We start from the raw sequence: 27,316 nt of genomic DNA, 5'->3' as shown, positions 1-27,316 counted from the left end.
ATATCCCATGAGAGGAGTTGGCTCCATTTCCTTTCAAATGCCTTCAAGTGATGTTCTTGAGTTGAGCAATGTTGTATTTGTTCCTAGTTTGAAAAAAGATCTTTCAGTTTCTTGAATGACAAATGTACAATGGAGAGTTACACTTGAGGTTCAGCAATGCGCCGTCAATGGTTTGACATAAGTTTTGGTTACAATTGTTCATTGATTTAACATTTATATTGAAAAAGATAGAGCGAATTTGTTGTTGTATTTATAGCTGTCATAAGTGATTTTCAAATCTATTTTGTGTAATAAGATTTCCCTAGAGGGATGAAACTCATTGACACACTTTCATATCTTTTCTGTTGAATTGGCTAGTGGATTGGGCTTCTTAAGTGAAATATTATCCATTATTACTGTTGCTATATTTTTATATTTCATAGCAGCCTTACGATTGAAAATTCATAGGGTTAAGACCTAGGAAACATCTAGGGAAGGGTAAAATTTGAAGTTGCATGAATAGCCCTAGTTCACAGAAATTTCTACAGATTTCCATTAGTTGGGAGCTAATCCTGAGATTGGCAAGCCAATCTGAGATTCAATTGGCTACTGCCAGTTTTGTAGACCCGTATCCTCCTTGTTGGTGGATATCATAGTTTGCAGGCCCAACTTATGACTCTTGCATATTCTATATTTGAAGCTCAAAGTCATACATGTACCATATTTAATATTAGCACGCGTCAAGACAAAAACATCATGAGACATAGCACAACCCACTACTCTAGGATTAGAATTTGGAAATTATAAGAGAGCAAATTGTCTACATATAATGAATTTGGCAAATAAAAATAAATGCAGAGCAAGTCTTGAATAAAATAATTATAAACACATGACCACACTAGGAAAAGATTAACTAGATTAAAGGTTCAAAACCATACTTTGAAAAAGATGTCTAATGTTCTTTGTAGATGATGGATGAGGCTCATACTCCAGAAAGAAATCAACGCGTGAGTTGTTCAAACAACAATTTGGACCTATAAATCACAGAAAATAGAACAAATAAAAAGAGCTTAGTTATTTTTTCTTTAATGCAAAGCAAGTCTTCCTCGTATTTCAAAATCTAAAATCTTTTAAGGCCTATCCACTATTCGTTTAAAAACTATAGCTAACATAAGTAAAGAGCAATAGTTATCGTGAAGAAGAAAAGAAAATTTGACGCATTTACAAGACATCGTAATCAATGAAAGTTCCAATAATTCATAGTTAATGAGCTCCATAAAGAAATATTCTCATACATGAACATCAAAAAGGAAGGGTGGATATAAGTTTCATTGTTGTCAAGCTCCAAGACATTGTTGTCTTCCTACCATATTTTTCTGCAAATCAAGAGTGCTAAAAGCTAAAGGTTCATATGTGAATTTATGTGTGCATGTGTGATGTTTCTGATACTTCTGAAATCTCCAAGTGTCGAAAAGTAAAAATTTCAAAATTTCAGGAAATACGGGGAAAGCTAAACAATGGTATACACAAAGTATATGCAATACATAAGCTAATAAGAACCCATGGAAAATAACCACTACAATAATATAACAAAAAGAAATGGAACACAAAGAAACCAAGAACTGAAGATAACTTGGAAGAGAGAAATACTTCTTAGATAATAAAATGAAGAGATCACATATCCTACTGCAGTAAAGGAATGACAAAAACCTCAAATGGATAGTCCCTAGGTGTACAGACCTTAAAATGACTTAAATTAGATTATGAAATGAAGAGAGAGCATATCCTTTTATGGTAAAGGAATGACAAAAACCTTAATTGCATAGTCCCTAGATGCATAAACCTTAAAATGACTTAAAGATTATTTTTCATTAATACAACACTGAAGCATGACTTAGACCTAATTCAATGAGTGGTCTCAGAATGTCAAAAGTTAAATTGGTCTCATTTTGTTAAGCTTTATGAGAATATGATAGGGCACATAAAAAAATTCTTATCAGAGATGGCAATGGCAAGTTACAGCTAGTCAAAGGTGGTCAAACAGGTATTATAGGTTTCCAAGTGGCATATTAGGGTTAGTGTTGGACAATTTGAGGAATGCAATATGTCAGAAATAATCTAGAAAAGAAAAGGAATAAAATCCAAGTCTCATAATCCTCAGATTCCTCAGGGCATTAAAAAACCATCACAGGGCCATGATGATGTGGACAAGACAATGATGATGTGGCAATTTTAAGTAGGATATGGAAGATTGAAGGCATATCTAGTTCAAATTAGGGCAGGTTTGGCAAACCTAGGGGTCAGAATGGTCAAAATCATCAAGGTGTTGAAAATCGAGAGCACAGGTGGGTAAGTCAGGTTTACAAAAGAGGAAAAGTCAAGCAAACTACTCTTTGGGCCATTATTGAGGAGGCTCGTCATCGCTCTTCAAAGGTTTGCAGTTGCTTTGTATACTTTTGGAAAGCATTTGACATAGTTCCAATGGAAGCATTGTTCCATAGGCTTCGTGACATGGGCATATCCAAGACCCTCCTAGCAGCCATTTTAACAATGTATGAGTCAGTTTTGGGATGGCTCAGGATGGAAAATAGCCTTTCCAATTTCATCCAGAGTGCCATTAGGGTAAAGCATAGATGCCCCCTCTTGCCAACCCTCTTCAAGATGTATATTTATGAGCTAGAGTCTTTCCTGCATGAGCATATCCAAGAGGGAGATGATTGACTTCTACACCAAGTGTTGATTTTTCTCCTCCTCATCGATGAGTTGGTCTTGTTGGCTTCTACCTCTGAGGGCTTGCATAGACAAATTGATGCACTGTCTAGCTTTTGTGACCTTCAACAGTTGACGACCAACCTGGATAAAACCAATGTTTTGGTCTTCAATGCATCGAAGAGATCTCTTGCAAACTTACATTTCTACTACCACAGTGCCGAGATTGAGATCACGACAACTTACACCCACCTGGGGGTACAAATCACAAGGCCTCTTTTTGGTATGTGACAAGCCCTCTAGCCTCAACTCAGTAAAGGATATGGTTCCTTGGCCCTCATTGAGAGACAGTGTTCAGTTTTGGGACATTTTGTTCAAACTTCACCTCATGGAAGCGACTATTAGACCCATAGTTCTTTAGGGATCTGAAGTTTGGGGGTGAGCTTGTTGCAGATAGATTGGGCCAGCTTGGAGAGAGTTCAAGCCTTGCTTCTTAGATGCATCATCCGCTATAAGCAAACAATTCCACGAGCTATTATGCAGGCATAGTTCAGTGTCCACCCATTTTCCTCGAGGTCACTTTCCATTTGGTCTCTTTCCTTCATAGAGGTAGGTCTTTCAAAGACTCTTCCACCAAGAGAGAGGCATGCCCTTATGTTGTTCTTTGTTCATCAAAGGCTCTCACCTCGAATAAACCCCTCGTCACCCCTCCTCAGGACATGCTTGAGGTTGGTTCTTAGAGGCATCCAAACTTCTATGGTCATTAACTATCTCTCCAAAGCGCCTTCCCCCATTCAAATTCCCCCTTGATGTCGAGCCATCTCTTGCCAAATTAACAAGTACTAAACCAGGCCATCAATGAGGATATCTACAAATTGTACATTCAGGTCACTTGGACCTCACCTCCAATGAGCTCAGGCTCGAAGATGTCCTTCTACCTAGAGCACTTTTTGGAGCTACAGGATGGCATCCCCCTTACACAGGCAAACATTAGATGCATTCACTCAAGATCTTGTTGGGACAGCTTCAAGTTGGTTCTCATAGACTCCGAATAGAGATTGACCACCGTATACCATGGTTAGATAGGATCTAGCAAATGTGCCACCTATAGGAGCCAAAGACAAAGACTCACCTCATTTTTAGGTGTCCCCTATACTATGAAAATAGAGGATGCTATCACTACCTATATCAGGATTTAAGAGGCTCCCTCTCCACCTTCTTCAGTTACCAAGATCAATGATGTGTATCCCTCTTCATCGAGGATATTTTCAGCCATAGATTCCAATTCCTACACACCATGCCCCGCCTTAGGTTTTCCCTAACTGAAGTTAGGAATATGGGAGAATCCTAGCAATAACATTATGCAATCATCTTCAAAAATGGTCTATTCTAGGTTACCTTAATAGGAGGGTACCTCTTTAGGTGGATATTGTCAGTTTTCTTAAACCCAAGTTAGATTTAATGTCCAATAAAATTATACCCACAACAGAAATAAAAATTAATTTCTTCAGATCTGAATTTTAAGGCAAGAAATACATTGGGTTCCTAACTCATAATGCATAGTAGAAATAAATAAACAGAAAACAAGACGCATAAAAATAGTTTGACACAATTTTACCCTAGAAACCCCAATGTGGGGAAGACTAGCAAATTTTGGATTCTTATTCAGTTTCTCGAAAATTGATTACAACAAGTACACTACAAGAATTTACAATAGGAAATTTACTTCAAGAATTTTCGTGTACGGCCCAGCTCTATGCAGTTTCTTTGACCCAGCTAACTCGTTGTATAGCCCTAATACAATTCAGCTTGTATGGGCAAGTGGTCTTTTGCCTATACGACCCAACCAAATCGACCCAGCTTAGGCTAGTGAAATCAGCCCAATTCGGCCCTATCAAATTGGCCCAATTCTACCCTATTGAATTGACCTGTACGGCTTGGTTAATTCAACGTCCTCCTTAAATGCTCATTGCCCCTAAAATTAGCCTATTCACTGCTCCTATTCACTGCTCCTCACTTTGTTGTGTTGGCATTATGGCACAGGTTTGGAGCTATGGCACAGGTGTTGTCCTTGATGGCAACTCTCTTTGGTGACAGATCTCAGTACAGGCTCTCAGAATGAAGGAAAAAGATATATACGCAGGTTCACCTAGACGAAGGCGCGTATACACGCGGGTTAGACGTTACAAAGGCGCGTATGCGTATACACGCACTTTCACGCAAGGAAAAGCGCGTATATGTTGGAGAACTTACTTTTGGTCCGTGGTAGTTAGTCCTTGGTATTTGAACCTATGGTTTTGGACCATGGTATCTCGTCAGAAGTGTTGATCCCAAGTATAGGGTCCATGGTATTATTTTATTATGGTTTTGGACCGTGGTATTGTGAAAGGCCTAAGACTATAAAAGAGGAAGGAGATCATTTGGCAAAGGATCATCTGAATTAATTGAATATCTAATAAGTGCTAGATCTGAAATATTGGTGATTGGGGTTATGGTGCAGATCTGGATCTGAATGAAGGAGGAACCTTAGCGCAAAGAGAAGGATAAGTTCTATTGATGGGTCATAATCTTTAGGCTTGATTGATAGTATCTTTGTATGATTTTGATCTGTTATATGTGGGGCATGCTTGATCTATAAATCTAATAATCTGGTTAATTAGTGTCTGAATATTTGAAAGAGTGAATTATCCTTTATAGATCTGTACGCAGGTTCAGTGAAGCGAAGGCGCGTATACACGTTGGTTCAGTGAATAAAAACAGCGTATACACAGGTTGGTCCAAACACAGAAGCGTATGCACGCAGGTTTTAAGGTTATTGAAGTAGCGTATATCTTTTGAGTTGTAATCTAGTTGCTTCTGTTTATTGCTGCAGTGTTCAGGGTTCAGAATTTGGTGTGTGGTTACTATTACTGTGTTTTGGGTACAGCCGTCAGAGAAGTATCTACTTGATTCAGTTCTAATTGGTGAAAAGGAGATTGTTTGATGCAGAAATTTTTGATGATTGATTGATGTTCATGGATCCAGTCTGAAAATTTATGAAACATGGTCCCTGGAAGAAAGAGAAGGTTGTAGCCTTCTGTAGGCCAGCACCTATGTACTAGTATCTTGGCTAGTGCAAGAGCTAAGAGGGTTGTAGCTCCCTTCCAGGAGAAGCTGGAGAATGAGAGAGGGTTGTAGCTCTCTGCAGGTTGTAGCCTGCGTACTGGTAAAGGACTGCACCAGTACATTGTAAAAAGAAGTTTCTAATTAAAAGAAGATAGAGACGAATTGCAGCAGGTGGTTTTCACCCACATTGGGTTTCCACCTTATATCTTGTGTTCTTGTGTGTGTGATTGTCTTCAGATCTGTTTTACTGTTTCTGGTTATTGTTTATTTGATTCTAATACACAGATTAATGATCAACATCAGTAAGATAAATTAAATTATAAGTTTGCATTGCATACGCGGGTTTCCTTCTCTGTAGTTGCGTATATACGCGGTTTTATCTAACTGAAGTAGCGTATATGATCTGGGTTTGAAAAAGAAAATAAGTGACTTGATAATACTGATTCACCCCCCCCCCCCTCAGTATTATTTCCAACAATTGGAATCAGAGCAGGTCCTTTTGAAGAAGCTTGATTGCTTGAAGGAAGATCCATCATCATGAGCAACTACAAGAGAGAAGCATCAATCAGGCCACCAATTTTTGATGGGACCAACTTCGTCTATTGGAAGGTAAGAGTTACAACCTATCTTCAATCTCTTGGTACAGAAGTCTGGGATATCATAGATACAGGGTACACTTTTCCTTCAGCAACTCCTACAGATCCGACTGGTAAGAAGCAATATGAAACAAATGCAAAGGCTGTCAATACTCTATTAGGATGTCTATCTCAATCAGAATTCGTTAAGGTTATGCAATATAAATCAGCAAAAGAAATATGGGACAAGATTGTTCTGAGCTATGAAGGAGATGAACAGGTAAAACGAGCAAAACTTCAAACCCTCAGAATTCAGTATGAAAATCTCAGAATGCACAATGATGAAAGTGTGGCTAACTATTTCCTTCGTGTAGATGAGATTGTTAATTGTATGAAAAACTTGGGTGAAGAAATAAAAGAGGCTATTGTGGTTGAAAAGGTTCTAAGATCTTTGTCCCCTAGGTTTGAATCTAAAGTTTCTGCAATAGAAGAAAAAGAGAATCTACGAAACCTTACCATGTCACAGCTGCACGAAATTCTGACTGCTTATGAAATGAGGAAAGAAGGACCATCAGACAGGAGAGAAGCTGCTTTCAAGGCCTCAGGCAAAAGAGATTACTATGAGTCAGGACACGTGTCAGAAGAAGAGGAAGAATCAAATTTTGTCAAGAACCTTCAACGGGGTGCTGGAAGATTTAGAGGTAAGTTACCTTTCAAATGCTTTGCTTGTGGAAGAGTCGGTCACTATGCTGCCAAATGTCCTCATAAGGATAAGATTGACAAGGGTAAGGAACCTGTTAGATGGAACAAGAAACAGAATGTAAATAAGAAAAGCTATTACACTCATGAAGATAGTGATGGACTTTCAAATAGTGACGAAGATGAACAAGGTAATAAATATAAACTCTTAATGGCTTTTGAAGATGATGATTTTTTGGATGCTATAGATGAAGAAAGTCTTTATGAAGAGATGTCTAGACTCAAAATTTGTTTAGAAGAGAAGAATGTGATCATAGATACTCTACAATTTCAACTTGTTGAAAAGGAAAAACATCATGAAAAGTTAGAATGTGAAATTGTGGGACTAAAAAAAGAGATTGAGAAAACAAAAGCTCTTAATCTTAGATTTGTTAAAGGATCTGACACGTTAGATGAGATTATCAAAGTGCAGCGCTCTCCACTAATCAAGACAGGTCTGGGATATAATGAAGAAACAACTCAAGCGCAGAAACCATCTACCTCCAAGAGTTATCTTGATGCCGCAAGGAAAAGTGAACAAAGACCCAATGAAAATCACCAAATAAATCAGGGACAATTTACCTCGAATGAACAAAGACTACTAGGTAAATCAAGGGCAATCTACTTTAAGGACAAACAGAAGCTACAACCAGCCACAGGTAAAACCTTCTCAATTTGCCTCAAGAATGGATGTCAATAGGAACTACAATCATTTGGCTGGTAGATTTAATAATCACAGGAGTTTCTTCAATGGCCAATGTTTTTCTTGTCATAACTTTGGTCACAAAGCAGCTCAATGTGTTGCCTAAAAGACAATCATGACTAGAGAAGCTCATAAACAGAGGGGTATGACTGGGATCATGAAAAGGACCTACAACAACTTCTCTGCTCTTGAAAATGAAATAGAATGTTCTATTTGTAACAATTTCGGTCATGAAGATTCTGAATGCAGGAGCAAGTTTCGGCAGAGAACTCAGAAGGAGCAAACCTCAAGTGCCAAATCATGGAGAATAAAAGAACCCCAACTAGAAAGATGTGGTATAGCCTTATATGCGGAAGGGCAGGAAAATCAATGGTACATCGACAGTGGATGTTCGAAACATATGACAGGTGATAAAGAAAAACTTCAATCATATAGTGCCTTAGAGAAGGAGAAGAAGGTTTCTTTTGGAAATGACACCCCTGCTCTCATAAAAGGTAAAGGTTCTGTTCAGTTGAAAGAAAGGGTCAAAGCTGGAAATGTCACGTATGTTGATGGCTTAAAGCATAATCTATTAAGTGTCAGCGAGATGTGCGATCAAGGAACTGAGGTAATATTTCGATCAAATGGATGTAGTGTTCGTGATCTTGATACAGGAAAAACAGTGATCAAAGGCGTAAGGACTCCAAATAATTTATACATATTCAAAGAAGGACAACATCAATGCTATCTAAGCAAAAATGATGAACATTGGCTATGGCACAGAAGATTGGGGCATCTTAGTTTCTCACAGATAAGGAAAGCATGCAAATACCAGGCAGTTCGTGGTCTTCCAGACATCAGAATCCCAGACAATACAATATGCAAATCATGTCAGTTTGGTAAGCAAACCAGAACTAACTTCCCTGAAAAGGAAGGATCAGCAAGCAGGCTGCTTGAACTTGTCCATACTGATGTATGTGATCCAACTAGGAAAAGGTCACCTCGAGGAGAAGAATACTTTATATTATTCAGTGACGACTATTCCAGGATGTGTTGGATAGGACTTATGAAGCACAAAAACGAAGCCTTCGAAAAGTTCAAATCATTCAAAGCCTTGGTGGAGAACGAATCAGATCTCAGAATCAAATGCCTCAGGTCTGATCTAGGGGAGAATTTCCTCGAATGAATTTTTCGATTTTTGTGAAGAACGTGGAATAAAAAGGGAATTCTCTACAGCTAGGACTCCTCAGCAAAATGGAGTAGTGGAAAGGAAGAACAGAACGGTTCAACAAATGGCTCGTGCCATGCTTGATGAGTCTGGAACTCCCGCAACCTTCTGGGGTGAAGCCGCATTTGCTGCAGTTGTTATTCTCAAAAAGACAAATATCCAGGTGAACAAAACTCAAACTCCTCATGATCTCTGGTATGGTGAGACTCCTTCGGTAAAATATTTCAAAATTTTTGGAAGCAAATGCTATATTAAAAATAATGATGAAAATCTTGGCAAGTTTGAACCTAGAGCAGATGAAGGCATTCTCCTTGGTTATTCTCCCCACAGCAAAGCATATAAGTGTTACAACAAAAGACTTGGAAGAATTGTTGACAGCATTGATGTAGTGGTTGATGAAGAAGGAAACATTCCTAGGCAAGTGAATTCCGAAGATTTCGAAGATGATGAGGACTATCCTTCAACATCAAATCAGACTTATGATGAAGAAGAAGCTCAAGAGGCACCAGAAGAACAGATAAGAATAGAAGATAAGACTCCATCCAGGTACGTTCAGAAGAATCATCCAGAATCTCAAATATTGGGGCAAAAGGAGGCAGGTATACAAACAAGAAGAACAATTGCAGAAGCCTCAAGCTATTTGGCATTACTCTCCTCCACTAAACCACAAAATGTAAAAGAGGCATGCAAAGATGAATGCTGGGTCAAGGCAATGGATGAAGAACTTGAGCAGATTGAAAAGAATGACACTTGGGAGTTGGTTCCTAGACCAAAAGATAAGAATGTCATAGGGACAAAATGGATCTTCAAAAACAAGTTGAATGAAAATGGGGAAGTGATTAGAAACAAGGCTAGACTTGTTTGTAAAGGGTATGCTCAACAAGAAGGAATAAACTTGGAAGAAACTTTTGCTCCCGTTGCTAGACTTGAGGCCATCAGAATGTTCCTTGCTCTCTCTAGCTTTCAGAAGTTCAAGGTATTTCAAATGGATGTGAAATCAGCGTTTCTGAATGGAGACTTAGAAGAAGAAGTGTACATTGAGCAACCAGATGGTTTCATTCTTGGGAATGATCCAAATCTTGTATGCAGACTAAAAAAGGCTCTCTATGGTCTTAAACAAGCTCCAAGGGCTTGGTACTATCGTTTGGACAAATACCTTCATCAACAAGGCTTTTCAAAAGAATCAGCAGATAGCAATCTTTATATGAAAATTGAAAATAACAAATTGCTAATACTTGTTGTGTATGTAGATGATATTATCTTTGGCAGCAATGAAGAAGCTATGAGTCAAAACTTTGCCTTGGTGATGCAAAAAGAATTCGAAATGTCATTACTTGGAGAGTTGACATACTTTCTTGGTCTACAAATCCAACAAAATGAAGGCGGTATCTTTTTATCTCAAACCAAGTACCTTAAGCAGATTTTGAAGAAGTATGGCATGGAAGATTCAAAACCAGTGTGTACCCCTATGGTTACAAGATGCAGCCTCAGTGCAAATGATGAATCAGCAGCAGTACATCAACCAACCTGTAGATCCATGATTGGAAGTCTACTTTATTTGACAGGTACCCGACCAGACATCATGCATGCAGTGGGAATAGTTGGAAGATTTCAGGCAAATCCTAAGGAAACCCATCTTCAGGCAGTAAAGAGAATTTTCAAGTATCTTCAAGGAACTCAAAACTATGGCCTGTGGTATCCAAGAGATACAGATCTCACTCTTCATGCTTATACAGATGCAGATTGGGCTGGAAGCGTGGATGACAGGAAAAGCACTAGTGGTGGTGCATTCTTTATGGGTTCCAGATTAGTATCCTGGTTCAGCAAGAAACAGAGTTCGATTGCCTTATCTACAGCTGAAGCAGAATATGTGGCTGCCGCATCTTGTTGCACTCAACTCCTTTGGATGATGCAAACTTTACAGGATTTTCAAATCACTTGTACACCACCTATCTCCATCTTATGTGATAATACAAGTGCAATCAGCATTTCAAAGAATCCTGTTATGCATTCAAAGACTAAGCACATACCGATCAAGTATCACTTTCTCTGGGAACAAGTGTTGGAACAAAAGGTCAAATTGGAGTATGTTCCCTCTAAGGAACAAGTTGCTGATATACTCACCAAACCACTGCCCAGGGAAACATTTGAATACCTCAGACAGAAGCTGGGAGTAGTTGATGCATCATCTTGCTGTTAAAACTTGTCTGTTTCAGAGAAAAATGGGTTTATGCGAGTTGCTTGAGGAGGATCCGCGTACATACGTCGGTTTGTGCAGAGACAGTCGTGTATATGGAGGCTTGATGGATATCAGTAGGGACAGGCTCTAGTTGAAGATATTCTGATATGGGTCTAACAGAGACCATCTAGCACAGGTTCAGGGGGAGCGGATAAACTTCTAATGATGCATTGTTGGCATTATCTTAGAAGCTTTTGGTTCTAGTTCACAGCTGTTGTTGGTTTCAGGTGGAACAAAGGCAAAGGGAGAACAGAAGGAAATCTTAGTTGCTGATCTGAATGGTGATTGACAGATGCTATTGATATCAGTTATTGGTGACTTTCATAAGTCTTGCTCTAGATATTTCATCTCTATGTCATGTATCTCTTTTATGGTGTCAAGGTCATGTAACGGCCTATTTTGGTTTCCCCACTATGCCTAGGATGAAGATGTAATGTACTTGGTTGTCATATGTAAATTTCTGATGTATCCCCACTTGGGTGGGTGGATGATCCCCACTTGGTTGGGTGATGGATGTATGTATTGAGTCTTCTGGTGATAGGAAGGTCTTTTATGATGTATAAGTCATGGTTCTTCTTGATGAACATCTTTTTGCAGATCTTGCCTACAGTCAGGGGGAGCATGGTCAGCACAGCAGGGCAGAGATGTCAGCATGTACTTAGGGGGAGCACAACCCTTTGCTCTTGATGACAAAGGGGGAGAATGACTTTGAGGATCTTGGGGTTGCCATCAAGTCCAAAGGGGGAGATTGTTGGCATTATGGCACAGGTTTGGACCTATGGCACAGGTGTTGTCCTTGATGGCAACTCTCTTTGGTGACAGATCTCAGTACAGGCTCTCAGAATGAAGGAAAAAGATATATACGCAAGTTCACCTAGACGAAGGCGCATATACACGTGGGTTAGACGTTACAAAGGCGCGTATGCGTATACACCCACTTTCACGCAAGGAAAAGCGCGTATATGTTGGAGAACTTACTTTTGGTCCGTGGTAGTTAGTCCTTGGTATTTGAACCTATGGTTTTGGACCATGGTATCTCGTCAGAAGTGTTGATCCCAAGTATAGGGTCCATGGTATTGTTTTATTATGGTTTTGGACCGTGGTATTGTCAAAGGCCTATGACTATAAAAGAGGAAGGAGATCGTTTGGCAAAGGATCCTCTGAATTAATTGAATATCTAATAAGTGCTAGATCTGAAATATTGGTGATTTGGGTTATGGTGCAGATCTGGATCTGAATGAAGAAGGAACCTCAGCGCAAAGAGAAGGATAAGTTCTATTGATGGGTCATAATCTTTAGGCTTGAATGATAGTATCTTTGTATGATTTTGATCTGTTATATGTGGCACATGCTTGATCTATAAATCTGATAATCTGGGTTAATTAGTGTCTGAATATTTGAAAGAGTGAATTACCCTTTATAGATCTGTACGCAGGTTCAGTGAAGCGAAGGCGTGTATACACGCTGGTTCAACGAATAAAAACAGCGTATACGCAGGTTGGTCCAAACACAGAAGCGTATGCACGCAGGTTTTAAGGTTATTGAAGTAGCGTATATCTTTTGAGTTGTGATCTAGCTTCTTCTGTTTATTGCTGCAGTGTTCTGGGTTCAGAATTTGGTGTGTGGTTACTATTACTGTGTTTTGGGTACAGCCGTCAGAGAAGTATCTACTTGATTCAGTTCTAATTGGTGAAAAGGAGATTGTTTGATGCAGAAATTTTTGATGATTGATTGATGTTCATGGATCCAGTCTAAAAATTTATGAAATGTGGTCCCTGGAAGAAAGAGAAGGTTGTAGCCTTCTATAGGCCAGCACCTACGTACTAGTATCTTGGCTAGTGCAAGAGCTAAGGGGGTTGTAGCTCCCTTCCAGGAGAAGCTGGAGAACGAGAGAGGGTTGTAGCTCTCTGCAGGTTGCAACCTGCGTACTGGTAAAGGACTGCACCAGTACATTGTAAAAAGAAGTTTCTAATTAAAAGAAGATAGAGACGAATTGCAGCAGGTGGTTTTCACCCACATTGGGTTTCCACCTTATATCTTGTGTTCTTGTGTGTGTGATTGTCTTCAGATCTGTTTTACTGTTTCTAGTTACTGTTTATTTGATTCTAATACACAGATTAATGATCAACATCAGTAAGATAAATTAAATTATAAGTCTGCATTGCATACGCGGGTTTCCTTCTCTGTAGTTGCGTATATACGCGGTTTTATCTAACTGAAGTAGTGTATATGATCTGGGTTTGAAAAAGAAAATAAGTGACTTGATAATATTGATTCACCCCCCCCCCCCTCTCAATATTATTTCCAACATGTTGTCTGTTCAACCTCCTGCTCTGCTGAATGCCTAGTTCTTGTGCCAATCAATCTACCTCTCCAATAGCCTATTTCCTCTTTTGTAATTTTCTGAACTAATCTCCAAAGTGATGGAGGGTTGAGATTGCATCTCCACACTTGAGATCTATAGTCAAGATATAATCTCAAGTTGACCCTTTTAACTTTATAAAAATTGGCCAATAAAGTCAAAAATTAAATTAATGACTTCATGCCTAATGTCCAAACTTGAGAAATAATTACATAATTGTTGCAAGAGAATTTTTGGTGATTGTCTACATGTCATTGCACTTGACCAATGCAAAATCACCTTCCAAGCTACATTTTCAACAGATATATGTTGGCTATACAGAGAGGGGGGTGAATCAATATTTCAGTTACAAATAGTTAATTATAATTTTTTAGAGCATGAACAACAAAACAATAATCATCAACACATCACAAGAGCAGTACACAAAAGATTTTTAGGTCGAAACCATATTGGGAGAAAAACCACCGAACATTTTTCTAATAATTTATGAGTACAAAAATTCCTCAACTCCAACTTCATAGTACTCTAGAAAAGCATTTTGTGGCTTCCTGTGACCTCATTTATGGACTCCCGTACCAGGGATATGTTGAGAATTCAATAGGGCAATGAATATGTTGATTCTCTTAACTTGATAATTGTTTGTGTTATCTTTTACTTATTAGCTTTGTTTGTTATTATTCCAATGTGCAATAGATCAAACAACTACCAAAACAGTAAGAACAGTGACACAGTATATAGGCTGCAAGCCAGGGCCAAAACCCCTCCTCCTGAGGGGAAAACCTGTATATCTCTTCTTTGCTTAGATCTTTCAATTGACAAATGCCATGACCTGGAGACTCATACAAATACCCTCCAAGATCAAGTCTACCACAGCTTCCTGCTGCAATATCTTCGACCTCCTAGTAGATCCGAAATTCTTCTCCCCAGCAACTGCTGCAACAGTTGTTGCTTCTCTAGGAGACTTCGATCTCCCTCTAAGAGCCTTCTTCTTGTCTTGAGTCTTAGGGCTACTAAGATGCCCTAAGAGACCTTCGCTTGCCTTCCCTTCTCTTCTGCTTCCAAAATCGAACCACAAGAGATCCCAGTGCAAAAACCCTAACTTCGATCTTCCCAAGAGAGATAGATAAGGCCCAAAAACACTTCAACTTCTTCAACTTCCTCTTCTTCACACTTCCTTCTTCGACTTCTTCTTCTTTTGCTTCTTCGCATAAGAGATGAGTGAGTGAGCGATCTAAGTGGAGGACGATTTCCTTTATATTTAGGCTTATTCAAGGGTGGACGTGGCTCTTCATGTAAGTCGACTTGACAGCTCAGTAGACCGACTTGATCTTGGAGGTATTTTGACACTTTAAAGACAAAATAATATTTTCTTTACAATTTACAATGTGCCCATGGGATCTTCAATATATGACAATGACTCTTATACCTAGGACAAACCCTAGAAGCACTCAATGGGTGTTTGACCTATAAAATAAAAGAACTTGAGCATGAAATGTTGAAGTTTCTAAGTTTACTTAGTTTAGAAACCCTTCGTGCACTTTTTCTGATTTATTCCTTCCTACTTTTTATTTTTCTTTGACAAGTTATTTACAAAGTAAATACTGAAAATAAACACTAGTGCATTCTCAACATATTACAGGTCAGCAACTAAAAGAGACAAGAACAAACACACCACATGGCACCATTATTTTTGGACCAATGTCCCCGGAAAAGCCCAATGCGGGAAAACCAGTGCAGCTATCTGAGGGTTTTCTTATTAAGCAATATCAAAGTACAATCTGGGTGTCGAAACTGGCCTACCCAACAGAGAATTTCCTTAGCAGCTATACCTCACAGTTTGAGAGAAATCTCCTGGCTGAAACCCCGAAAAACCCTTCCAGCAGTTCGTCAACACAAAACTGCTCTGCAACCCCAGCGTCTGCCCAATCTGGACTGTGTCAGCCCCTCTGTCTCACGTTGGCCCTGCGTCAGCCCCAGGAGGCCCTGCGTCAACTCTAGGAGCCTCTGCGTCAGCTACGTTGGCCCCTCTGGTGCTCTGCGCAGCACTTGGCTGCCTCTGCGTGGCCCTGCGTGAGCCCTTGCTGGCTCTGCGTCACACTCTTTGGCTGCTGCGCTACTCTCCCAACACAATCTCTACCTTCTCTATTTCTTTATGCTCAATGCCCCTCAGTTGCTCTCCCGATCACTGATTCTATCTCTCTTAGCAAACCCTACTCTAGAGAATAGAATGACTGATCATCTGGTGTATTCTCCAAGTGACCCTCAAGCCTCCTCTTATACTTTTCTTATTGACATCTCAACGGTCAAGATTAAGTCCCTAATCAATGGCTAAGATTAGATCTGGCTTGATCCATGTCTTTTGGACCATTCTAACACAGATTCATATTAATACGCATTAATATTTTTTTCCCTAAGTTTAAACTTAGGGACTCCATTAAAAATATTAATTATTTTAATATCTCCTGATTTGTTTAAAATTTGCCCAAACCCTTTCTGGGTATTGGAGATCTCATGTGCCCCAACCTCTCCACCAAATTTCGTGGCTAGAGCACATCTGATGCTACCCCAAATCAACACTCCCTCTTAGCGAGGACTGTGCTCTAGTAATACTCCTCACTAAGTACTACTCTGATCATTCGACATCAGTACCTATGCTGATGCTAGGCCTTCCTGCCCAACATCCTCTACACTACTGCATCATGTACTACTGCCCATGGTTCTACCACTGCCACTACTGCATCTGTACGAAAACTCCCTCTGCATCGTGTTACTGCTGGTCCTTCCTCCCAACACTGCATCTGCACTGCACCTCCTCTCATCATGTTGCATCGTGCTGAGCAGCTTCCTTAACCATATTGCTTCTCTACTTACTTCACATGCTACAACATACTCAGCGTCAGCACTACTCAAAGCAACGGTGTCTTGCTTTCTGCTCATCCATGAGCCCATTGAGGATCCTAAACTGAAACATCCTTCCGTAGTGCTTCTTCCATCCTGTTCACTACCTCCCCAGTCGAAATTTGTATATCCAATCAATTGGACATCATTCCTTCTATCATATTTCAGACAGTAGTTGATGGTTCCTCGCAAATATCTCAGAATATGCTTTGTTGCTATCCAATGATCATGCTTCGGCTCCACTTGGAATTGACTGAGTACATTTACTACAAAACATATGTCTAGTCGAGTATTCACCAAGTACATCAATGAGCCAACGAGTTGTCTATACCTGGAAGGATCCACATGGCTTGATTCAGAACTCCTTAGTCTCTTCAAGTTTGTGATCATCAAAGTGGTCATAGGTTTACAGTCCATCATGTCAAACTTCTTTAGAATCTCGATCACATACTTTCCTTGACCCAAATAGATTTCATTTGGTCCTTGCCAGACTTATAGTCCCAAATAGTAATGCATCAACCCAAGATCCTTCTTATCAAATTCTACTGCCAATTGCTTCTTACATTCTTCAATTCGACCTTCTACACCTGTCAAGAGAAGATCACCTACATACAAAAGAATAATTACAGCTTCATTATTTACAACCTTAATATAAAGGTTTGAGTCAGCAGAACTTTTTGTGAAGCTTATTCTTTGTATGTCTGCATCCATTCTAGCATACCATGCCCTTGGCGCTTGCTTGAGGCCATATAATGCTTTCTTCAAACTGCAAACATAAGCCTTCATGTTTTTGACTTCAAATCCCAAGGGTTGTTCTATACAGACTTCTTCATCTATGGTGCCATTCAGAAACGCAGTCTTGACATCCATTTGGTGGATGTTCCATCCCATCGATGTTGCTAGAGAGGCTAATGATCAAATCGTTGTATATCTTGTTGTTGGAGCAAATGTCTCTTCATAGTCGATGCCTTCAAGTTGAGAGAAATCTCTAGCCACAAATCTTGCTTTATAGTTATCTATACTTCCATCAAAGTAACCACAAATTTGTATTCAGGCCTAGGTACGATCTCCCAGACTCCATTCTTCATTATAGGTTCATCCTCTTCATTCATGGCATCCTTTCATTCTCGATGTTCTACAGCCTATTCAAAGGTGGATGGTTCTGCTTCTATTAATTTTGTCATGTATGCAGCATACCTAGAATATTTCTTGGGTCTCTTACTTTCTCTAAATGATCCTTGCGCTGCCCCATGACCTTCTGCATCAAGTAGTGTGGATTTCAACCAATTAGGTCTTTTCCTTGTTTCTAGAATGACCATGGGTTGAACAAGTTCACTAGGCCCTTCTTCTTCATGGTGTGATTCTTCTCCTTCCTTGTCAACTTCCTCCTCAAATATCGAAAGTTCTTCATCATCAAAATCTATAGAAAGTTATTTTGACTTCTTGAATGCTATACTCTCATCAAATATGACATCACGACTAACTTCAATGTGATGTCCATCTTTCATATAGATTCTATAAGCTTTCGATGAGTTACTATACCCAACAAATATACCTTTCATACCGGAAGGATCTAGCTTCTTTCTTTTATCCTTTGGTATATGAATATACACAGGACACTCCAAAGATCTGGAGATCAGTTATTGCAGTAGAATTTCGTGTTTGGAATTTTCACATGGTATCGGAGCTAAGTTCGGGTAACCGGATTAGAGAAACTGCAATGAGTGGGGAGCATGATGTTGGAGCAGCAACTCAAAAGGACTCACGCAGTTCTCCCAGGAAAGAGGAAAGCATGAAGAATATGGATCACGACTATTCTATGTTAGCTTCCAGACTGGAAGAAGAAGTTGCTTGCTTGGCAAGTTCTACTTCCTCAGAGGTTTGGTATATCGATAGTGGAACTTCTGCGCACATGACAGGAATAAGAGAATGTTTTTCAAGCTATCAAGAAAAACATATGAACTTCCAAATCACCATGGGAAATAAGTCAAAATGTTCCCCCGTTGGAAGAGGTACTATAGTTTTTCAAACAGAAGCAAGGCATCGGCTTCAAGCTACTGTTGATTTGGGGTAGCATCAGATGTGCTCTAGCCACGAAATTTGGTGGAGAGGTTGGGGCATATGAGATCTCCAATACCCAGAAAGAGTTTGGACAGATTCTAAACAAATCAGAAGATATTAAAATAATTAATATTTTTAATAGAGTCCCTAAGTCTAAACTTAGGGAAAATAAAATATTAATGTGTATTAATATGAATCTCTGTTAGAGTGGCCCAAAAGAATGGACCAAGCCAGATCTAATCTTAGTCCTTGATTAGGGACTTAATCTCGGTCATTGAGACGTCAACAAGAAAAGTACAAGAGGAGGCTTGAGGGTCACTTGGAGAACACACCAGATGATCAGTCATTCTATTCTCTGGATCGGGATTTGCTAAGAGAGATAGAATCAGTGATCGAGAGAGCAACTGAGGGGAATTGAGTATAGAGAAACAAAGAAGGAAGAGATTGTGCCGGGAGAGCAGCGCAGCAGCCAAGGAGGGTGACACAGAGCCAGCAGAGCACCAGAGGGGCCAGCGCAGCTGACACAGAGGCTCCCAGAGCTGACGCAGGGCCTCCTGGGGCTGACGCAGAGCCAGCAGAGCAGAGCACCAAAGGGGTCAGCGCAATTGACACAGAAGCTCCCAGAGCTGACGCAGGGCCTCTTGGGGCTGACGCAAGCCAAGAAAGGCTAACACAGTACCAACATGGGACAGAGAGGGGCTGACGCAGTCCAGATTGGGCAGACGCTAGGGTTGCAGGAGCAGTTTTGTGCTGAGGAACTGCCGGAAGGATTTTTCGGGGTTTCAGCCAAGAGATTTCTCTCAAACTGTGAGGTATAGCTGCTAAGGAAATTCTCTGTTGGGTAGGCCAGTTTCGGCACCCATATTGTACTCTGATATTGCTTAATAAGAAATCCCTCAGATAGCTGCATCGGTGGTCCCACATTGGGTTTTTCCGGGGACATTGGTCCAAAAATAATGGTGTCATGTGGTGTGTTTGTTCTTGTTTCTTTTAGTTGTTGATCTGTAATATGTTGAGCATGCACTGGTGTTTATTTTCAGTATTTACTTTGTAAATAACTTGTTAAAGAAAAAATAAACAAGTAGGTAGGAATAAATCAGAAAATGTGCATGAAGGGTTTCTAACTAAGGAAAATTAGAAACTTCAACATGGTATCGAAGCGTGATTGCAGATCACAGGAGGACTAAAAGACATCAGCCGAGCGGAGCAATAGCAGCAGAAAACAGTTGTTCCAAGGTGGCAGAAGCTGTTTCTAGCAGCGTAGAAGCCAAGAAGTGTGACGCAGAGCCACGCAGAAGAAGCCAAGAACTGCGCAGAGCCTCAGAGAGGTCAGTGTTGCTGTTGCAGAGGGCCAGAGGGCTGACGCAGGGAATCCCAGGGCTGACGTAGACCCATCTAGAGTGACACAGAGCCAGCATGGGGCAGAGAGGGGCTGACGCAGTTCACAGAGAGGCAGTTGCTGGAGTTTAGAAGGCTGCAAGAATATTGTAGAGTGGAGCTGGTGAGGTACTATATTCAGAACAGTACCTAACAGAGCAGGGCCAGAGGAGTTGTTACCGAGGGTTTCTTGCCAAGGAACCTGGATCAGCAATGCAGTTGCACAAAACGATTAGAGTAGGGGACATCTCAACAAGCGGCAGAAGGATTTCCAGGAGGGAAATTAGGACTCAAAGGGAGTCCAGAAGAGAACTTCCAGACAAGAAGTAGAGACTCAGAGGAGTTGAACAGAGAACTTCCAGGAGGGAAGTAGAGGAGCGTCATGGCACTACACAGGGTAAGAGACCAGGATAGACTAGACGGAGCATCGAACTTCGCAGTCTGGAAAGCCAGAATCTTATCAGTGCTTGACAGGAATCGTGTCAAGAACTTCGCCTTGAAAGTTATAGCTATCCCAATCGACCCCAATGATAACAACAAGTACGAAGAGGCGATCGCGAGGGCCAAGTGCATTATCCTTGACGGGGTCAAGGATCATGTGGTACCACATATAGCCGAGAAGCAAATGGTAGTTGAGATGTGGTAGGCTATCAAGAACCTGTACCAGCATACTTCTGTGCAAAGAAGAATGTTGCTCGGGAACCAGATGAGGTCGTATCAGATGAAGAAGGGTCAATCGATTGACACCTTCCTCGTAGGACTAGATGAGATACGAGACCAGTTCACTGCTATAGGAGCGATACCGGATCAGGAGCTTATGGTGAGGACAACCCTGAATGTTGTCTCAAAAGATTGGGAACTGTTTGTCCAGAGTATCCTGGGCAGAGGGACTCTCCTAGCTTGGGATGAGATGTGGGCAGCTCTTCGCCAGGAAGAGATCAGACGGCAGTCAAAGACAGGTAGCAGTAGCAAAGGGATCAAAGTTCAACAAGAGGAGGATGTGGCCCTAGCATTTGACGGAAAGCAAGAGAAGCGGAAGAAGAAAGATCTCTCCAAGATCAAGTGCTTCCACTGTGGGGAGATGGGTCATTATGTGACCCAATGCTCAAGGAAGAAGAGTAAGGGAGAGTCTTCCGAGACTAAGGCAGCGCCAGTACGGGCAGAGAAGGAATTTTTGACAAACGATGATTGTGCCATGAGTGCACACGCACCACTTGAGCAGAAGTGGGGAGACATCGAGCTGTAGTCAGTCGGACTACAGGCGATGAAGGGCAGGATCCTCAAGGTACCCAGCCTCTTGGATTAGACCTTGCTACGGGAGCCTCGACAAGTAGTAGCAGGACTGGCTGAGTGGGTAGAGACGAATGCAGATGGAGCGGCAAAGAAAGCTACAGTGCAGGAGTCCCGAGACAGCGCAAGGCTAGCAGGCTGCAGCAGTGCGAGAGGCACAGGAGTGTTGCACTAGTGCAGGATGGCACAGAGAGGTGTGCAACGGTGCGAGATGTAGGGAGTTGTTGCAGCAGCGCAAAGGTCAGAGAGGGAGCACTTGTCAGCAGCAGAGGGAGCTTCAGCATTAATGGGTGTCTCTAGCCCAACAGGGAGATCAGTTGGAAGATCAGTTACTTACTTTTCAGTAGCTGAGTTGCAGTGCAACAGTGGGCAGCACGATGCAACATGATGAGAGGAGGTACAGTGCAGATGCAGTGCAGGGAGGAAGGACCAGCAACAGCACGGATGCAGAGGGAGCTGTCGTACAGATGCAGCAGTGGCAGTGGCAGAACCATGGGCAGTAGTACAGGATGCAGCAGTGCAGAGGATGTTGGGTAGGAAGGTCTAGCATCAGCATAGGTACCGATGTCGGATGATCAGAGTAGTACTCAGTGAGGAGTATTGCTAGAGCACAATGCTCGCTAAGAGGGAGTGTTGATTTGGGGTAGCATCGGATGTGCTCTAGCCATGAAATTTGGTGGAGAGGTCGGGGCACATGAGATCTCCAATACCCAGAAAGGATTTGGGAAAATTCTAAATAGATCAGGAGATATTAAAATAATTAATATTTTTAATGGAGTCCCTAAGTCTAAACTTAGGGAAAATAAAATATTAATGTGTATTAATATGAATCTTTGTTTCCCAGATGCGGGTGTTTAGGCACGCTGGCACTATGCAGCGACCTTGGGTTGGCAAGTGGCAAGGCCACCTGGCCACCCACGCTTCCACCCAAAAGGTCACTGCCGAAATTAATGGCATATTAATGCACTGCGCAAGTCGAGACTTCATCAATCTGGTTTCTAAGATGGCCTCTTCAAACCGTCTTCCCCCCGCTTCGCCTCCTCTGAACTGCAATTGTCTCCCTGCTGCTGCAGAGCCGAGCTTGCGCACGACAACGGGGAGATGCTGCCAAATTCTGTGCTGCATTGAGATGGTGGATGGTGCACATTTCTCGCAGAGTCTTCTATGTTGCCTTCGGACTGGTTCTTCGGTCTTGAATCTCGGCTCTGAACCGCTGATAACTGGTCCTTCTGTTCTCATTGACCACTCATTCTTTGGCACTGCTCCTTCTCGTCCTCGTCCACTCAATTTTGACCAGGTGAGCATGCCTTGTCTGCGTCATCGTATGCGCTGCAGGAGGGGCAGTAGCAGAGGAAGAACAATTCGCCCCCCCTCCTTGACCCACTCTGACTCGTCCCCCTCTGACTCATCCTCCCCTTCGACGGCTCATTTCTCTGGACGCTACCCTGCCACTCGCAGCGGTCAAGGGCGGGCTCAGACTGCAGGTCCTCGACCTGTTGACGCTGCTCCCCAGCCTCCTGCTACCTCTGTATCATCTCTGCAACCCAGTCATTCTGCACAATTTCAATTTCGTTGCACGCTGGAACGTCCCTGCATAATAGCGACTATCTCGGTGGCATTTAGAGAGGAGCCATAAAACTCTGGAGACCCAGCCCGCACTCTTAGGCGGGACCACCACCAGTAAGAGAAAAGCCCCTGGAAGCAGCTCAGGGATGCACAGAAGTAGCGAAGCAGCTCAGGGACGCACAGAAGCAGTGAAGCAACTTAGGGACGCACCATTCCAGGCCGCTTCAAGAACATGGAAGAAACACCGATAGACAAACAGGATGCAGAAGATGACATGGAGGCATACAGGTGTTTGATAGTGGAAGAACCTCCTCCTCCTAACGACACCTAGCTGGTTAAAGTTTTTCAGATTCTGGGTTCCCAGCTGCCAATACTATGGGTCTATTCTGGTGTTTTTTTTATGCAATGTTGTTAATTTTGATGATTGTTCAAAAAATCGTTCCACTCTGGCAGTACAAGCTATTACCCCTGCGTGTGCAGCAAACTCTTATAGTTTTGGACTGGATTCCCCGGTGCAGGCAGTCCCTTTCCAATCTTTTGTTGTTAAACATGGCATAATTTGGGACTTGCTCTGCAAAGGTCGGTGCCTCCTTGTACTATTTTTGTTACATTAATAGAACTAGTCAAATTTAGAAAAAAATATGAATCTGTGTTAGAGTGGTCCAAAAGACATGGATCAAGTCAGATCTAATCTTAGTTGTTGATTAGGGACTTAATCTCGGCCGTTGAGATGTCAACAGGAAAAGTATAAGAGGAGGCTTGAGGGTCACTTGGAGAACACACCAGATGATCAATCATTCTATTCTCCAAAGCGGGGTTTGCTAAGAGAGATAGAATCAGTGATCGGGAGAACAACTGAGGGGCATTGAGTACAAAGAAACAGAGAAGGCAAAGATTGTGTCGGGACAGCAGCGCAGCAGCCAAGGAGGGTGACGCAGAGCCAACAAGGGCTCACGCAGGTCCACGCAAAGGTAGCCAAGTACTGCCACAGAGCACCAGAGGGGCCAACGCAACTGACGCAGAGGCTCCTAGAGCTGACGCAAGGCCTCCTAGGGCTGATGCAGGACAAGAAAGATTTACGCAGGGCCAGCGTGGGACAAAGAGGGGCTGACGCAATCCAGATTGGGTAGACGTTGGGGTTGCAGGAGCAGTTTTGCTGAGGAACTGCCGGAAGGATTTTCCGGGGTTTCAGCCAGGAGATTTCCCTCAAACTGGGAGTTATAGCTGCTAAGGAAATTCTCTGTTGGGTAGCCCAGTTCTGGCACCCAGATTGTACTCTGATATTGCTTAATAAGAAAACCCTCAGATAGCTGCACCGGTTTTCCCGCATTGGGTTTTTCCGGGGACATTGGTCCAGAAATAATGCTGTCATGTGGTGTGTTTGTTCTTGTTTCTTTTAGTTGTTGATCTGTAATATGTTGAGCATGCACTAGTGTTTATTTTCAATGTTTACTTTGTAAATAACTTGTTAAAGAAAAAATAACAAGTAGGTACAAATAAATCAGAAAAAGTGCATGAAGGGTTTCTAACTAAGGAATATTAGAAACTTCAACAGCTACCAATGTGCTGCATGTGCTTGGATAGGGGATGAACTTACTTTCTGTGTTTCAGTTACAAAACAAGGGCTATGATGTTTTCTTCATTGGGAAGAAAGTATATGTCAAACATCCAAGTTGGAAGAAGAAGGTCGTAATTGGAGTCAGAAGTAATAGACTATATAAGTTATAGCTAGAATCTCCAATGGCACTGATAGGCGGCAGTGGAGAAAAATATTTCAATGAACTATGGCACACGAGGATGGGGCACTTACACCATGAGGCTCAAAGAATTCTCAAAAGGATCGTCACAGGAGTTCTAGAATTAAGTACCAAACAAGACGATGTATGCAGAGGGTGTGCACTAGGCAAGTATGCCAAAACAGCTTATTCCAGAAGTAACAATAGGGCTAAGACTGTTCTGGGATTGATACACTCAGATATCTATGGACCCATGTCCACAAAAGCTCTTAGTGGTGCCGAATACTTCGTCACCTTCATTGATGACCATTCCAGGAAAACTTGGATCTACTTTCTAAAAACCAAGGATGAGGTTTTTTATCGATTCAAAGAGTTTAAGGCTTTGGTTGAGACTCTGATAGGGAAGAGGATAAAGGTGTTGCGCTTAGACAATGGTGGAGAGTACATTGATAAGGACTTCACTAATTTCTACGCAAGCGAACACATCAAAAGAGAATGGACAGCTCCATATAATCCGAAACAGAATGGAGTAGTAGAAAGGAAGAACAGGACTATTGTTGAAGCAGCAAAGGCAATGTTGTATGATCAGGATATGCCCAAATTTCTACGGGAAGAATCATGTAGCACAGCAGTATATGTCCAAAACATGACTCCTCACAGGGCATTAGGTAAGATTACTCCGGAGAGTGTTTTCACCTGCAAGAAGCCTGAAGTGAGTCATTTCAAAATATTTGTGAGTTTGGCATACTGCCATATACCCGAAAAAAAGAAGAAGAAGTCGGATCAAACTGCAGAAAAAGGATATCTTGTGGGATATAGCGAGAATGCTAAGGCATATAGAATCTACCTTCTGGGAAATAGGAAGATCATAGTACGACGGGATGTAAAGTTCATGGAGCACAAAGCTTTTAGGAAATCCAGAGAAATGCCTTCCGAAGAGCAGTCTAAGGATGATCCATTGGTCCAGCCACTTCGACCAGCAGAAACCAGCACCAGTATTTCTCCAAAAGACAAGAATCCAGAGATATCACAGCAGGTGGAGTCTCAAGAGGAGGAGCAAATAGATTTACCCACTACTAGTGGAAGAACGAGCCGGGAACTTCGACAGATACTACGGGATGCAGAAGATTTCATTGGAGCTCCTAGGAATGAGAAAAGGGAGCGTAGACAACCAAATAGGTACCAAGCCTTGGTGGCTCAAGTTGGAGAACCCTCTAGTTTTTAGGAGGTCGTTCAACATCAAGTATGGGTAAGATGCTATGGTGGAGGAATACAGTTCCAAAATGGTCAATGATGTTTGGGAAGTGGTACCCAGGCCTCAAGACAGGTCAGTTGTAGGTTCGAGATGGATCTACAAGGTTAAATATGCTGCAAATGGCAGTGTGGAAAAATACAAAGCCAGGTTCATGGCTAAGGGGTATGCTCAGAAGGAAGGAATAGACTACAAAGAAACCTTCGCCCCATTAGCCAGGTATACTTCTATCAGATCCGTGATATCCCTTGTAGCACAGATGGGGTGGGAGATTCACCAGATGGACGTCAAGACTGCGTTCTTGAACGGAGTGATAGAAGAAGTATACATTGAACAAACAGAGGGTTTTGAGACATGAGAAGAAATCTCACGTGTGCAAGTTGAAGAAAGCCTTGTATGGGCTTAAACAAGCGCCTAGAGCATGGTACGGTCGAATTGATGGTTACTTGCAGAAGATGGATTTCATCAAGAGTGACACAGATCCCAACCTCTACTATCTGATTATAGAGAATGAGCCTCTAATTATGATGTTATATGTGGATGACCTTTTTCTAACTGGTTCATCCAAGCTCATCAAAGATTGCAAGGAAAACCTAGCTACAGAATTTAACATGAAGGATTTGGGACAGATGCATTATTTTCTGGGGTTGGAAGTTTGGCAGCAGAAGGGTGGAATTTTCCTTGGACAGGGAAGATATGCTACAGAGATTTTGAAAAGGTTCAGAATGCAGGATTGTAGACCTATGGCTACTCCAATGATTACCAACTAGAAGAAGATTGATGCGTCTGAAGATAAAGAAGTCGATCCCACCTTGTACAGGCAGCTCATAGGGTCCCTAATGTATCTGGTCAATACCAGGCCAGACATTTGTTACACTGTCAACACCCTCAGTCAGTTCATGGTGGAACCAAAGAGGGCGCACTGGGCAGCGGCCAAGCATGTTCTCAGATATGTACGAGGAACAGTCGAGCATGGATTAATGTACACCTGAGACAATGACATCAAGTTGAGTGGGTTCACTGACGCAGATTGCGCTAGAAGTTCAGTAGATTGGAAAAGTACCAATGGGTATCGTTTCAACATTGGATCAGGAATGACCTCCTAGTGTAGTAGGAAACAAAAATCCGTAGCTCTGAGCTCAGTTGAAGCTAAATATATGGAAGCTAGCACAACATCATGTGAAGCAATATGGCTTACGAAGTTGCTTGTGAATCTACTCAGGAGAAAGATGGAAGTGACAAATATTTTGTGTGATAACCAGAGTTGCATCAAGCTCTCTGAGAATCCATTTTTTCATCATCGGTCGAAGCACATTGACATCAGGTGTCACTTTATCAGAGACTGTGTCCAACGAGGAGCAGTATAGTTACGGTACACTCCGACAGGAGAACAGGTGGCAAACATTCTCACGAAGACTCTAGGAAGAACAAATTTTGTTTATATCAAGGAAAAGATGGGGATGATTGATAATCCGTTACAGTAGCAGAAGCGGATAGTGCAGGGAGTTGCAGTGCAGCA

The 27,316-nt window shown here is 41.7% G+C and overlaps 1 protein-coding gene across 2 annotated transcripts in view; it reads right to left on the bottom strand.

The window, feature by feature from the left end:
* Positions 1-891: 891 nt before the first annotated feature.
* The window catches only part of LOC149197572 (triacylglycerol lipase 1-like), a 175,583-nt gene continuing 149,158 nt past the window's right edge, over positions 892-27,316 (bottom strand). For both annotated transcript variants that reach the window (XM_089403931.1, XM_089403930.1), the window contains one exon: positions 892-1,013. In XM_089403931.1, the coding sequence (XP_089260057.1) occupies positions 898-1,013 (116 nt within the window). In that variant the 3' untranslated portion in view covers positions 892-897. The remainder of the gene's footprint in view (positions 1,014-27,316) is intronic.

Source organism: Pinus tabuliformis, chromosome 2_2 (genome assembly GCF_031772625.1).
Source record: "Pinus tabuliformis cultivar Carrire ecotype Pingquan chromosome 2_2, CPIR1, whole genome shotgun sequence".
Lineage (NCBI taxonomy): Eukaryota > Viridiplantae > Streptophyta > Pinopsida > Pinales > Pinaceae > Pinus > Pinus tabuliformis.
This window is presented reverse-complemented; position numbering and strand designations above follow the sequence as displayed.